The sequence below is a fragment of the Limulus polyphemus genome, unplaced genomic scaffold (assembly GCF_000517525.1).
Source record: "Limulus polyphemus unplaced genomic scaffold, Limulus_polyphemus-2.1.2 Scaffold186, whole genome shotgun sequence".
NCBI classification, from domain to species: Eukaryota; Metazoa; Arthropoda; class Merostomata; order Xiphosura; family Limulidae; genus Limulus; species Limulus polyphemus.
This window is the reverse complement of record NW_013665796.1, coordinates 5348-21536: the sequence shown is the minus strand read 5'-3', so window position 1 is coordinate 21536 and position 16189 is coordinate 5348. Positions and strand designations below refer to the sequence as shown.

At 29.8% G+C, this 16189-nt stretch overlaps 1 protein-coding gene across 1 annotated transcript in view; it reads left to right on the top strand.

The window, feature by feature from the left end:
• LOC106478158 (plexin-B-like) overlaps window positions 1-16179 on the top strand; it is a 60406-nt gene extending 44227 nt beyond the window's left edge. The window contains exons 21-35 of the mRNA XM_022381714.1: window positions 287-530; window positions 1994-2133; window positions 2518-2651; window positions 3279-3338; window positions 5316-5390; window positions 5769-5835; window positions 6234-6380; window positions 7383-7536; window positions 8916-9077; window positions 9838-10016; window positions 11384-11544; window positions 13227-13374; window positions 14661-14801; window positions 14958-15032; window positions 15379-16179. Of these exons, the coding sequence (XP_022237422.1) occupies window positions 287-530; window positions 1994-2133; window positions 2518-2651; window positions 3279-3338; window positions 5316-5390; window positions 5769-5835; window positions 6234-6380; window positions 7383-7536; window positions 8916-9077; window positions 9838-10016; window positions 11384-11544; window positions 13227-13374; window positions 14661-14801; window positions 14958-15032; window positions 15379-15486 (1995 nt within the window). The 3' untranslated portion in view covers window positions 15487-16179. The remainder of the gene's footprint in view (window positions 1-286; window positions 531-1993; window positions 2134-2517; window positions 2652-3278; window positions 3339-5315; window positions 5391-5768; window positions 5836-6233; window positions 6381-7382; window positions 7537-8915; window positions 9078-9837; window positions 10017-11383; window positions 11545-13226; window positions 13375-14660; window positions 14802-14957; window positions 15033-15378) is intronic.
• Window positions 16180-16189: the final 10 nt, after the last annotated feature.

Below are 16189 nucleotides of genomic sequence, written 5' to 3'. Positions count from 1 at the left end.
TCTTTCTTCAGAATCCAAGCATGTCTAACATTGTTATATTCAGTTACTGGATATTTTAATAAAGTTGAAGCTTGGATTCTGAAGAAAGATGTCTAACATTGTTATGCTCAGTTACTGGATATTTTATGGGTTTAACTGGTCAAATTGAACAATTCATTATTTTTCTTCAAATATCTTGGTATATAAATGTTTCAGCTTAAACCTGTGGGATATTTTCAGCTTCTATTTTAGTGTGCTTATTTTTTAATGGATATATGTATCTGTTTTTTTTGGTTTTTTTTTTCAGGTGCATATTGGGTCTAACTTGCAATATGACATTGGGTACCTCCACTATGAGGTGACCAAGCCATATGAATTTCCAACAGAAGCTATCTGGGGTATTACTACAGGAGGTGGGTTGCTCGTGGTCTTTAGTGTCGTAATACTTATCTTATTACGACACAAACATTCTCAAGCAGAGCAAGAATACAAGCGTATTCAACTACAGATGGACACTTTAGAAAACAGTGTGCGATCTGAGTGTAAGCAAGGTGAGAAACACTTTTAAGTGCACATTCTGAGTGTAACAGAGGTAAGGATCACCACATAAGCATGAGTAAGGCTGTAACCAAAGTTAAAGAATACCATATAGTGTATGATTTGATCGTAAGCAAGGTGAAGTACACTATTTAGTGTACAGTTTGAATGTAAGCAAAGTGATCTTCAAGGAACACTACTTAGTTTGGGATAGAATTTTAAGTAGTTTTGGTCTTATGGCAAATATGATAAAGGGAACTACTTTTTTGTGCAGTCTGAGGGTAAGCAAGGAGAAGAACAGTACTTAATGTAGGGTTTGGCTGAAATCAGTGCTAATGAACACTATTTAGTGTACAGTCTAAGTGTAAGCAAATGGAAGAACACTTTACTTAGTGTACAGTCTGAGTGTAAGCAAAGTGAGGAACAATGTAATGTGGGGTAGAATATTAAGTAGTTTTGATCTCATGGCAAATAAGATGAAGAGTGTGATCTGAGAAAATCCAAACTGAATTATACATATTTCGCCTATCATCTGTAAAAGAAGATGTTTGAAACACAACTTGATATTTTTAAACATATCTAAGATTGTATTTTAAATGTCTAGTGAAACAACATTTTAATATCTAATTGTTATGTTATGACAGTTACGTAAAGTTGTATAATTAGAGGAAAAATAGCTATTTAGTGATAATAAGTGTATTAAATGATACAGTAATAATAAATTAATGCAAATCATACATATATGAGATAACAATATTAAAATAAGATGATCTTGAAAGTGAGTTATTTTATGACAACAAAGTAATATTTCTGGCAATAGAAAGGTGAAATTTTCTGCAGTAGTTAGTATATCAAGAGTTCTTTAGTGATTGTAAGATGCAGGCTTTTAGTGAGAGGCAGGTAAAGTTTTATGTACGTGCCAAAGTAAACTTTTGTACTGAGAGCAACATTTTTGGTGATAGGGAGTTTTTGTAGCAATAGCAGAAGAAAGTTTCATTGTGATAATAAGGTAAAGTTTAAGTGATAGGAAAATAAAGTTGTTGTGACAGCAGAGTTTTACTGTGATAGCAGGGTGAAGTTTAACTGATAGGAAAGTTATTGTAACAGCAAAGGAAATTTTGTTGTGATAGCAGAGGAAAGATTTTGTTTTGATAGGAAAATATAGCTTGTACAAATATTTTTATAGTTATAATGCATTAAAGCTTTTTGCAAAAGTAGTAACATGAAGTTTTTAAGGAATAGGAAAACTATAAATTTTATAGTGGTAGCAAACACTTTTGAATTTAAAAAAAACAAAGAAAATGTAGTGATGAAAAAATTAAAGCTTTTTAGGAAGAGTAAAAAAACCTTTCTTCTAATACTAAACTAAGGTCCTGTGGAAAAAAAATGTGATAGCTGAATAAAGCTTTATAGTGATACTAAAGATGAAAATATTTAGTCTTCATATTAAGACAAAAATATCATCCTTCATTTGCAGCTTTTGCAGAGCTTCAGACGAACATTTCTGATATTAGTAATGACCTTCAAGCCTCGGGAATCCCAGTTCTAGACCATAGAACATTTGTTATGAAGGTGTTTTTTCCTGGTATTTGTGACCACCCTGTGTTAGAGGATAAGGTAAAACCTTTGTTACGAGAGTGTTTTTTCCTGACATTTGTGATTACCATATATTACAAGATAAGGTAAAGTTTACTGTTGTTATGTATTAACAGAAATTAGGATGTGGGCTAATGTCTTGATTTTTCTATGATTGCAACCCTTATAACTAATTTTCACTTGTTACTGAAATGTTTCAACTGAAAAGTTTGGGTGTATTTTTTTAACATGCTTTTTAAAACTAGTAATATGTATCAAAGCTTTAGGAAGTGATTTAACCTAATTACAAAGTATGACATAATTATCTTTGTCTTATATAACTAAAAATGTTCATAATCATTTTGTTTTCGTAAGATGGATGTGGTACTTTGTTTTTTATATAATTTTTAATTTTCTGGTTTCCAGGTGACAACCAATGGCTTTATAGGTAATCGTGGAGAGGCTATGAACCACTTTCAGCAACTATTATACGACAAAACATTCCTTATCTTATTTATTAATACTTTAGAATCACAAAGAACCTTTAACATAAAACAAAGGTGAGAAGTTTTTAAATAGTATGATACAGACAAAACCTTGCATACATGTATTCTGTAAATTATTTTATACGATCTTCATAGACTTGTTATATTAGAATATGTTATAATAGAATATGTTTGAAGTGTTTAAGTGTTATCTTAAATGGCAAAAGTGTTCTTAAAGTTATTAATAATCATTTAATATTGTTTTTATTTTGACTAAATACACTAATATCAGACTTGTTTTTTCATGAAGTAGTAATTCTGTCATTACCAGTTTTTCAAGTGATCACATAAAGTATGTAGTCATCATTTTGTTACATTAATTAAACATCCAGCTAACCACTCAAATTTGAATACTACTTTTAAGACACCCGCTATACAGTATCTTTTTATGTGGATTTATACATATATATATATAAAGCACAAATAAAATGAAAATCACAAGTGAAATTAACTAAATAAATATGAAACAAGAAAAAAAGGCAAATTTGTAAATAGGCTTCTTTTCATATATTTTACTTTGCTATAATACTCCTGTTATTGTGTTTTTTTCTCATTTTACATTTTACAAACTATTATTTGACAAAAAAAGATCCAAATATTAGAATACAATTTTTAATTGAGCTTGTGTAATTTTTTTTTAAGAGTTAATGTTGCATCTCTGCTGATGATAATTTTAATGGAGAAGATGGATTATGCTACTGAGTGAGTAATGTTTCTGTTTGATATTTTGTGAAAATATTACTCGATAGATACTCTATGTCATAGAAGACATGTTAACGAGCAGTGGATAAAAAATATATAAAAATATGCAAATGTTTTCTTTGATATTTGTAGATGTATCCAACAGACCTATATATAATTCTTTCAAGAAATAAATACCTTTATAGAGGAGTAATTTTTGCTAAGAACAAGCATAAAATTAGGTTTCTAATTCACATTATTATTTATTGTAATACTGAACTTGCTAATAATATCACTATTAGTATATAACTTAAATATGTCCCTCAGGTAATTTTTGGCAGCTTGTTTGAAAAAATGGGGCTTCCTTGTGAGAGAAAGAAAATCTCTAATATAGGATGATGTGTTCTTTAATTGAATTATGTAATACACTAAAACAGTACAGCTGTCTTCGTGGAGCATGAATAACAAGGGAAGAAAGATTAAATTCGTCTTAAGTGTCCAGGCCCCAAAGACGTGTTTACTTTGAAGGTTGTAACATTAAGATATGGATAGTTGTCATGTTTAGTAGTCTATATGATAACCTAAATTGACTTATTATTTAGTAACTTTTTAAATATAAATACGAATTACTAAAAGTAGTTTTATCCTATGTTTTGGCTGCTAATCTGCTGACATCTTCAGGAACGTCCTAAAAAGTAACTCTTTCTGTGTTGGTGATAGTTGGGATTCAATTCTGGGTTTTTTTTCTTCAATTGAAACTTGAATCATCTAACAATTTGAATATTTTCAAGAGGGATATCCAAGTTTTGTTGTCTTCTGTACAAAATTGACTGAGTGTATTATCAGTAGATATAGAAAGCTTCTTTTTTTTTTCTCGTGTATTGTTCATATCCCAGTATTACTTTTAAATATTATTCCAATCTATCATATGATCTTCTTCTTTGACACAATAAGCTATGTTGCAAATAGACTGATGTTACTGAGTCTTGACAAGCAGCCAAAACATTGGAAAAACTAGTTATTAATTAGTATATAGTTATATATAAACTAAAAATTAATAATTAGACTTAGATGATTATATAGGCTACTAACCATGACAATAATTTTCAACCCAGATTTATCACATGTAGTCATCATAAAGATAGGTATTTTTCCTGTTGTTTACATGTACTTCTGATGAATTTATGAAATAAAAATTATGTATACAAGGAACAAATTTACTGTAACCATATATTTTTTGAGTGAGAAAAACCTGAAAAATAATTGTTTTTTATTGTTTGTAGTTGCTTACAAGTAATAATACTAAATATTCTGATTAATGTGATATCATAAATTTAAGCATTTTATGAAGAATATTACAGTGAAAGTTTTATAATATTCACAAAAAACTTAAAAACAAATATACTCTTCAAATCATAGTACTTACTGACATACCTCAGTGTATGTTTATGTAAAGTACAAGAGATTATTTGATAAATGCATTTTGCATTTATTATTTAAGGATTAAAGTTGAGAGAGAATTAAATAAAAAAAAATTTTTTTTCAATTTCCAATAAACCTAATACATACTTGTGATGCTTGGAGAGACATGATGTGTAAATTGCAACCTTATTAGTCCAGGAAAATATAGCCCTTTCTTATGAAGTGGTTGATACTCATCACAGTAACTTGGCCAAGCATAGCCTGGTGGTTAGGGCACTCAACTAGCAATTTGTGAGCAGTAGGATTGAAACCTGACACAGAACATGCTCATCCTTTCAACCTTGGCCAATGTCACTATTTGATGGTAAAGAGCAGCCTAAGATTTGCCAGTGGGTGATGTTGATTAGCTTCCTTCCCTCTAGTCTACCATTTCAAAATTAGGGACAGGTAGCACAGATATCACTTAAATACAACAAACAAAACACAGTGATTTGTTAGTTTATTTTTGTAATTTGAGTATGTAATAAAATTCTAAGATGATGCTCAGCTTAGTATTTATTTTTTTCTCCTGTATAGTGTTCTGAAAACACTTCTTAAGCAGTTGGTAGAGAAGTCAGTCACCACAAAACACCCACAACTGATGTTGAGAAGGTCAGCTATTGTATTTTTACATCACTATGTTCATGAATTATGTGTTAAGACTAAGAAAGTTAAAAAAAAAGTACAAGTAGTATGTGGTGTCTCTTAGACTGAACTGGTGATCAAAGTTAATAAAGATGACTCAGTAAATAAAAACCTATTTTGCAATAAAACGTTTTAAACAAACTATGCATTTTCAAAGCATTGGAAAGCTGAATATTCAAATGATTAAGCATAATGATGAGCATAACTACCTACTAAAAGATTTTATATATCTATGATTAGAATATAAGAATGATAGAAATTACTACATTAAAATATATGATAGATAGTTTAATAGAAAGTTGATACACTGATTGTTTCTATTGATTTTATTTTATTATTTTCCAGGACAGAATCAGTTGTAGAAAAAATGCTTACAAATTGGATGGCATTAAACATGTATGATTATTTAAAGGTAAGGTTTGTAAATTTTACTGAAACTTTTTTGGAGAAAAAGACAAGTTAGCTACTGAGTTATTATTGCTAGAGATGTCAGTAGGCCTCTTCAGTTTTATTGGATAACACATTGAAGTTTTCTCATAATCATCTTTGCTTTTCTTAAGTAGTTATTGCTCTAAAAAAGTTATTATTTTAATAGCTACATCTAGCTTTTATATATTTAGACAAGTTTCTTGACCGAAATATAAGTGTACTAGCTTTGTTTATGACTAAAAGGTATATAAATAATTTGAGAAATTTCTAAGTCATGTATTTCTGGGTGTCATTGATTTGAATTAACTAATCTATTTTATGTAAGAGCAACAGATCTGAATCTGAAATTTTCATTCAGTGCTATGCTTTTCATCTGTGTAGGAATGGGCAAGTAAAAGTCTCTTTTTACTTTTCTGTGCTGTGAAACACCAAGTTGAAAAAGGTCCAGTTGATGCAGTGACAAGCGATGCTCGCTATTCTTTGTCTGAACAAAGATTGTTACAAGATCACATTGAATATTCTACTGTGGTAAACTCTCCTAAAATGTTTCATGAATCAAAATAATGAAAATTGCTCATAATTTAATGAAATATTTATTGGATTAAAGAAAAACAAAAAATTAAAATAAGTGTAATAAATAGTAAAAATAACCAAGGAAGTTTGTTTGAATTAAAAAAGGTAATACATTGAAAACCATAGATATAAAATAATAGAATTAAAATAGGTTTATCGAAGGGTACAACTTATTAAATTAACGGAAGTATTAAAAACACTAAGTTAAAATCTCAAGGATTTGTAGTTGATACTAGAAGAAGTTTTAAAGTAACTGTTTTATTAGTTAGTGTATTTTATTTTTAGAAAAGAGTGTGTATTGAAGTGAAAACTGAATTTTTAAACAAGCTATGTAACAGATTATGTATAATTGGTGAAATTATCGGTTATAAATCAAATGGCCTGTAATTTAGAGAGTTCAGGGCATTTGTAAAAGTAAAGTTCCTGATGAAGGCTTAAAGTCAAAATATTGTGCCAATAAAATAATTTAAATATCTCTCTGTTCTAGCAGGCCACTTATAATAAATGTCCCATGGTCCTTTCAGTATTGCATAGTTTAAAAAACTGAAATGATTAGTTGGACTGACTAGTGATTAATCAAACAAGGTTTCTCCAGTTGAATGTCAGTGGAATTGCACAATCTGACAGCATAGGATTACATCATCTGATGTTACCAGATGGGGGTTAATAGTTTGTTTTAGTTGATACACTTAACATGAATTTTATCTATTTAAAAAAAAAATCATTCAATGGGAAATGCCCAAGTACCTAAAGAAAACTAAAGAGATAAATTAACTTCTGATTTAAACAGTTTAGTAGAAAACCATCTTGACAAAAGTTTAGTTGTTTAAAATTTGTCTTCACTTAATAAACTGTAAAATGATTTTTAAAACTATGGAATCATTTTATGTTAATTTCATTTATATGATGTTAGTATATAAACTTTGGATCTAATGATTGTTTAATGTTTACTTCTAGATAGTCCATTTAGTTAAAGATAATTACGATGAAAACATCCAGATAAATGTGAATGACTGTGATACCATAAATCAAGTGAAGGCTAAAATATTGGATGCTCTGTATAAGAACACACCATTCTCTCTACGTCCATCCATTTATGATGTTGATTTAGGTGAGAAACCTGTAAAACATGACTTTGAACTAACTAACTAGGTTCATGTGATCAGTTTTTGTGTTATTCTGTTAAAGCTGTATCTGTTTTCCACACATTGCAGAAAGTATTTCATATATCATGGCATTATGATGTACACAAATTGCATCCCAAAAGTTTCAAATCATCTGTTGCACGTATATAAAGTTAAAGCTATACATGTAAAAAGAGGTGACTTTTTGTTTCAGGACATTAAATTATATGTAATGAGTTGGAGAATGTCTTTTTAAATTATTCATTTGTTAAGTTGCAAAAAGAATGCATTTCTGTATTGGATTCACAATGTGTATTACAGAGGGTTGTTTCTATTTTGTGGTAAAATTTTGATATCCTATCATCTTATCCCTGGCCTTCTACATGTCCCATAACTATACAGATTAAAAATCCTAATTATCTTGTTGCAATTCAGTTGAAGTTTAGTGATTTGCAAGTGCAGATATTGCTTAAAATTGACAACTACTCCACAGGTTACATATAGGACCTTTCAATTGAAGTTATTCTTTTCCATAATCACAGAAGCAAGGAAAATTTACAAAAAAAGTCTATCTATTGTGTTGTAAAATATTTGTAAAGAAAATTAAGTCATGATTCCAGAAAGGAAAAAAGAATAACTGAGGTAGTGAAGTATGTTAATCACTGGAAGTAACACAAGGATACAATGGTCTATTGCAGCTAAATTAAGAACCTCCCTTGCAGCTGTAAAGAAGATAATTAACACTGATTTAGGTCTGTGAAAGTTTTTCCAAGGGATTTATGGTGGTTTCAGGTTATACCTATAATATTAATTTAAATGCCTGGAGAGTCAAGAAAATTCCAAGATTAACTCTGCATGCTATACAGGTTAATCTGCTGATTTCACTACATATATTGAGAAAACACCATCTTTGTTCAAACTGAATTTTGATGAGGTGTGACTGCATTCAAGACAATTTATCTAGTCCATATCCAAGTTAACATATCCTAGTTTTTCCACAATATGCCAGTGCAAACAGGAGTTCATAAACAGACATCTATTGTGGACTTTTATGCCTTTTCAAACAGGTCCTCTGAAATCATCATCCATGCACATTTGATATAAAGAGGAGGGTTGGAACAGCATTGGCCTCATCACAATGTTTTAAATTTTTTTTATACAGTGAAAATTGCAAAGCAATAGTTCATAACCATAGTTATTACATAGAACACCACTGGTGATGTAAGAAAGGGTTGTGAGTTCATCCTTTTATCGTTACCATAGATTGCAAATGTATATGTGCAAAAAGCTAGATTGTTAATTTGTAATACAAAATACTAATCTTTATCTTCGTTTATCAACTAACAACTTATTTAACAATTTTTAGAATGGAAATATGAGCGTGGTGGTCACTTAACTTTGGCTGATGAAGACCTAACCACTAAAACTTGTGGCACATGGCGACGGATTAACACATTGAGGCATTATGGCGTAAAAGATTTTGCTGTTATGAATTTAGTTACCAAAGAAAAAAGCTTCAGTTCCAATAGTAAGTTTATTTTAAAAAACCTTTTGTTTTCAACACAAATAGTTTCATGGTTTCCAAGTGTACGTGTGTGTTTGTGTGTTTATATATATGATAGATATTTATAGAGGCATTTTAATTGTTTCTTATTTGTGCAATGCTGTTGCTTTGAAGAAGGTTTGATTTTAGTAAGGCATAGTTTCTTGTTACTGGATTTTTAAACGACTAAACAATTAATGAAAAAAAATGAAAAGCTGGTTTTGGAGAACCATTGCTCTTGTGCATACCTTGTCACATAGCAACCATCTTCCTTAGCTGATTTTATTTGTAAATTTTGTAAGGCTTAATTTTCTTTTAGTCTTACAACAGATATGTTTGTTGTACATATCTTCATTGCTTAGCATTATTTTTGGTATTAATTGTAATAATGAAATTAAAAGAAAATAATTTATACATGTAATTTTCATGTAAAACTGTTGAATTCTGTTTTTAAAGTTCACTGCTTAAAAGATATTGAGAAATCACTTGGATTAATTAAGGAAAAATTTAGTTTATTGTGGTTAGGTTTTCATTATTCATTAAGCATTAGAAAAGGAAAGATATTGTGATTTTGCATTTCTGAAGTTATCATTTGATTTCTCATCATAATGTGAAAATGTTTACTTTGTTTCTTTAAATTTGATAAACTGATTATCTTAGTAATCATCTCATCTACTACCTACTATAAGTAGGGAATATTGTAAATAACCATGAAGACCAGTAACATTTTATCTTATTTTTTTAGGTATAGAAAATACTTCGATAAGCTCTATAACTCCAGTCATCAAAACTTCAGGTGTGGAACAAGGTATCAGATACTGGCATCTAGTCAAGCTCATCGATGACCACATGGATCAGCAGAATGATCATAGTTACATAACCATAAGACCCGAGATTTTCCTCACAAGGTTATTGTCTACCAAGGTACTTACGAAAGCCAGATAAAATTACTGATTTGGTGTTGAATGTGTGTAGTAATAATGTATGTATCTAGTTCTTACAGAAACAAAGTTTTCTTTGTTAGCTTTTTGCAATAAAATTAAACAATGAAGTTCACAATAATTTAAAGAAATTTTAGGAAGACAGAATATTACATTATTACAGAGAAAACTACTACTTGTTCCATGAACTGTTCTAATTATGTGTAAATTAAATATTAAGTTATCATATATTAGTTACAGTTAAGTTCATATTTGCATCTAGTCACAATGATATTATTCTTGTTGTACATTTTACCTTTGAACATTCAAAATGAAAACAGAAAATTTTTTAACTAAATTTGCAATATTTATCAAATCTGTTTTCAAAGGATGAAAGAAATTAAAGAGTGTACTTTAAATAAAACTGTTTATGCTCTACCAAGTTGTATGGAACTTGAAAAAACCTGGTTGGATTTATCAAAAACATATGCATTATAAAATTATGGTGTTAATAAAGAAATAAAACTAGTTTAATAAAAAACAAGAAAAAATCAGAAACAATGGACAATGACAAAGAAATATTCCTTAACTTTTAGCTATGGGCCTTTGATACTGCCTAATACCTTGTACTATTTTTTAAATGTAACATGTAATTATTATAATCCTAAATGCTTTATAAATATCTTTCTATCTTTTTTTAAAATACATTGTTTTTATACTAGGAATAAAAATTATTTGTATCTCAAAACATTTATTTCCTCATCGAGGTTTTCTTTAATCTGTATCAAATTGATTAATGAGTTCTTTGAGGCTATTATTGCTGTTTTCATACAATGTTCTCTAAGCCATACTTTTGTGATGAGAGTCTGGCTCTCTAAGCTGTTGTTTTTACCAACACACTTCACCAGGCAGCTCACGTGCTTTGTAAACTTTATATCGTTGTATGTTGCTCTGTTGTATTCAACTCCAACTCAGTTGCAGTGAGGACCTACTCCTTGAAGAAATTGCAAACTGAAGCATTTGTCATTAAATTATTCTTATTTATTATTGGTAATTTTTTTAATATTGATGTGTACTGGGTAAACTCATCCACAATTTAAAATGGTTGTGACATGTATTATTCCTATGTATATCATATGGTATGTACAATTATTCTTGTCTTTACTGCAAATATAAAATTGCTTTAAAACACTATGCTGATATCAACTTTTAATTATTCTGTTTCTCAGGTTAGTGTTTATTTACATATTAGGTTATTTTTTGGGCCAATACCTGCCATGCTTTCTTACTACAAGTAAAGTAAGTTGTATAGCTTTGTTATTAAAATGTGTGTAGAATGTTTTATTAAATTTTAGTTTTGTTTGGTGATAGGGAACTGTACAGAGATTTGTTGATGATTTCCTGTCAACAGTATTAACTGTTTGTGATGACTTTCCTCCTGCTGTGAAATGGCTGTTTGATCTTCTAGATACCACTGCAGTTCAACATGATATAACTGACCCTGAAGTTGTTCATGCATGGAAAAGTAATTGGTAAGATACTGAAAAATGATAAATGTTTTGATATAATGAAAATTTTCTCAAATTATTTAAGTTAAAAGAATTTAAATGGATGAGTTTCAGATCATTTGTGAAAGTTATAAAACATCGTCTTTTAAATCTTTTGTTTAAAATAGAAAGATGTAGGACTTTTACTACACTTAATTCATGATGGTCTTTCTATAAGTTACTTCAGAGGGTTTAGTATGCTGTAATAAAATGCTTTTTGAAGCCTCACCACATCATTGCAGTCCATATATATATATATATATCCACATCTGGTAATACTGTATCTGATGATGGTACATCCTGAAAAAGAGTTCTACATTTTGAAATGCTTTATTGTAAGGTTTTCATGTCCAATCCACACAATTCCTCCATGCATGCTTTCCAGTGTCTGAGCACCCATTTCAACATTCTGACAATACAGAGATTGATGGGTGATGCATCTGATGATTTAACCAATATGTCTCCATATAGAACAGTATGACTACTTGTTTCATTCTCCAGTTGTATGAAGTATATGATAGTTGAACACGAAGCATAACTGGAAGCTTTTATTTGATGGCTCCATACCCTGTTGTCCTCATTTTCAGACAGAGATACTTGTTGAATATGGTGTGTACAGTTGGCTGGGGCACACTGGCAGCTTTTGCCAGTAGCTTTTGTGTTCATGGATTCTCACCTTTTCGAAGATGCCACACTTTTCTTACCATGGTTGGGGTATGAAACATTGTAGATCTCTTTCTGGATGGTCTTAGTACCCCAAATTGATTCACATTTCTTTGTATTTCAATGCCATTAAGTACAAGAGACATCCTCATCTTGGAAGTTCAAAAGTCCAATCTAAACACATCTTTATGATCTGAGTGTATAAATATTTTGCATTGGAAAAGCTGTTACTAACCTTCCCAAAAGTGACAGTTTTAGAGTGGCATGAAACACCAAACAGTGTCATGATGTAGTTTTGATATGTTCAGTTTCACTACAACTTTATATCAGCTGACGTTATCCTGTGTAATAATAATGTAAGAGAAATATGACCTTGAGTTAATTGTAATAATAATGTAATGGAAATATGACCTCGAATGAAGTGTAATAATAACATAAGGGAAATATGACCTTGAGTGAAGTGTAATAATAACATAAGAGAAATATGACCTTGAATGAAGTGTAATAATAACATAAGAGAAATATGACCTTGAATGAAGTGTAATAATAACGTAAGAGAAATATGACCTTGAATGAAGTGTAATAATAATGTAAGAGAAATATGACCTTGAATGAAGTGTAATAATAATGTAAGAGAAATATGACCTTGAGTTAAGTGTAATAATAATGTCACAGAAAGATCATCTTGAGTTAAGTGTAATAAATAGTATAGTAGAAACAAGAACACTATGAGTTAAGCATAATATGATGTAGTAGAAACAACAACACTATGAGTTAAGCATAATATGATGTAGTAGAAACAACAACACTACGAGTTAAGCATAATATGATGTAGTAGAAACAACAACACTATGAGTTAAGCATAATATGATGTAGTAGAAACAACAACATAAGTGTAGTAAAAATATTACAAATCAAACATAGCAGCTGAAGTCACTGATATTTTGTTTTTCTAATACACTTTTGTAGCAGTAATTCTAAACAAAAGTATTTTGTTTTTACAGTCTAACTCTGAGGTTTTGGGTAAATTTCATCAAAAATCCAGATTTTATTCTAGACATCAATAAAACTCCACTATTAGATTCCTGTTTCTCAGTCATCGCTCAGGCACTCATGGATGCATGTTCTACATATGAACATAGACTTGGAAAGGTAATTCAGTGTGTTTGACATGAGATTATATATATTGGGACTACATCTCTGAAATATTGTTATGCATATCTTGCAGACAACTAGGCTAAGTATAAGACTAATAACTGTATCTCAACAAAATTATTTTTTAATACCTGCATTTATCATAACTTCTATGTTTCTATTCAAATTATAGTTGAATCTTTTCTTATATGTTAAGAATAAATAACTAATCAGTTTTATGCACACTATAGAACAGCTAATATTAAAGATTTCAATATATTTTTTGGTTAAGGAAGCTTCATCCTGTGAAAAATATTAAAGTTTATGATGGAAATGAATAAAAACCTATAACCCGAACTCTTTGAAAAGTGGACCTTTCGAAAGTGCTTGGGTTATAGGGTTTTTATTCATTTCTATCAAGACTTCTTGAACCTACATGTTTTTCTAACATCATGAAAGATTATGATTGGATATTTTTGCAATTACGACCAAGACTTAGATACCATGTTCAGTAGTTTCAAAGAGCTGAAATATTACTTTTGATTTTGTTTTCTCTGCACCATCTTAGAAAAAATTATTGAAAAAAATTAGATTTATTGTTAAAAATGTTTCATGAAATGATTTCAATTTTGAGTGAAGTACAGATTGGTTGTTTTCTCTAGTAATTTATCTGTGGCCTTAGTGTGAAACTAAACTACTAAGTAATTTATATTTTACAACTTTCAGTAGATAGAAAAACACTTCACACACTTCAAATTTTATAATTTATTCATCCAGTTTACAAACAAATAGTTTCAAACTGTTGTAAGCTTTCTTGGCGTAATTAAAGTAAATGTAATGACCATGCCATTTTTTAATATTCCAAACAATGAATTTTTTTTGACACAGAGTCTTTAAAAGTCATTTTGCTCTTGGATGATACTGTAAGACTTTTTGTACAGTAGTACACATTTTGTACAAAGTTTTTTTTATACCTGTAGTAGCAGCTGGTGAAATCTTGTGACTGAAATCTGACTGTTAATTCTCACTTATTTTGATGCCAAAATCTATCAGATCACTCCATATGGATTAGTTGCTTTTTCCTAAATCCCAATGATAACATTATATATAACATAAAATTTAGTAATTAATGAATTTTGTTTTTGTATTGTGCATAATCAAACTGCTTTAAACTTAGAATAATTTTAGAAATTATACTAAAATTATAAAAGAAATAGTGAAGGAATAAATACAATTTCTCTGGTATTAATATGTTTTTTAGGTATTTAATGGAAACTTTTAAACACTGAAATTTTTGTTTTTAGGACTCCCCATCAAATAAGCTGTTGTTCGCTAAAGATATTCTTTCTTACAAAAAAATGGTAACAAAATTCTATGAAGAGGTGGCACTCTTACCCATTATCCCTGAACAGGAGGCCATTGCCAGTATGCAGAAGCTTTCACTGGTGAGTATAAAACTTTCTGGACCCTGTTTTAAAATGTTAAACAGATGTGTTTCTAAACAGTTAAATAAAAAAATGTCAAGTGATGGTTCTGTTACTTTTTAATCATAAAATTATATTTGTTAGAAAGATAATGATCCATGATTCTTATGTATGCAGGCACACTGTGGAGAATTCAACAGTATCAATGCTGTGAAAGAACTCTATAACTATGCTGAAAAGAACATCAAAGAGGTATTGTGAAGGATATAAGCTTGTGTTCCTAAATGATAATTGACATAAAACGTTTATGAAATAATGTATAGTTATTACTAGGACAAATTCAACTTTCAATGTGGTAAATGAGCATACACATGCACAAGAGTATCATGTTGAAATGATTTCGTACTGCAATAGTTCTATTTTAGAAAATTGTATAAAATATTAAATAACTCACACTAATAATAGAGATAGAATTTGCAGGATATTTGTGTTTTTTTTTTTTTTATAGAAATAATATATCAAAGATAGCCATGTACCCACAAATTATATAACACATTTTTTATGTAGATGGTTTATATTTGATTTTATGTCTGTGTAGGTTTCTCAGGCCCTAAGAGCCAATCCTCAGTGTAATACATCAAACCTAGTAAAGAAATTTGAAATGGCGATGTGCACTTTACAAGGAGAAGAAGATCCTATGTGTTGAAGAGAACAAGTAAAATAAAAGTTTATTAAAGGGTGCTTAAACAAACCGAGCTTAAAAACTTTTTTTGTGTGCATCATTTGGGATTTGTGTGTGAAATCACCATCATCATTCCAGTTATATTAAGGGCAAATTGTGCAAGCTATAATCAAACATAAGTGAGGTTATACTGAAATAATGAACAATAGTGAGAAATCAAAATGTAACCAAAAGATGTATATTGTGCTCCTATATTTGTTAATATGTAAAAAGTGTTGGAAAAAAAAATGAGCATTATAATTCATCAGCAACATTCCAGAAGCTAAAAAAAAACAAATACCAAAGATTTAACCAATATAGTCTTTCTTTCTTAGTGAGACTACCAATTCAGTGTTTTTTTTATTATTATAATGTACATGCTCATAAAATTATTACCAGTGCCTGTGGAACTGCCAAGAGCTTTCATGGACCCTGGGGAAGTATTGACATGTGCCCCTCCCCCCTCTCAGTCAATTGGTTTCCCCATAGCTCCCTTCAGGCATTAGGACCTGGGAAAATTTCCCACCCTCTCTACTCTCTCTTTGTGCCTGTACTAAAACACAGGTTTTCTTAGTACGATGAAAATGGGAAAAATGTTTGTATACGTGTGGAACTATATATATACACCTGGAAAAAGTTAAGCACCCCCGTGTTTTTTCAAGTGATTCAGATTCGACGTTCTTGTGAC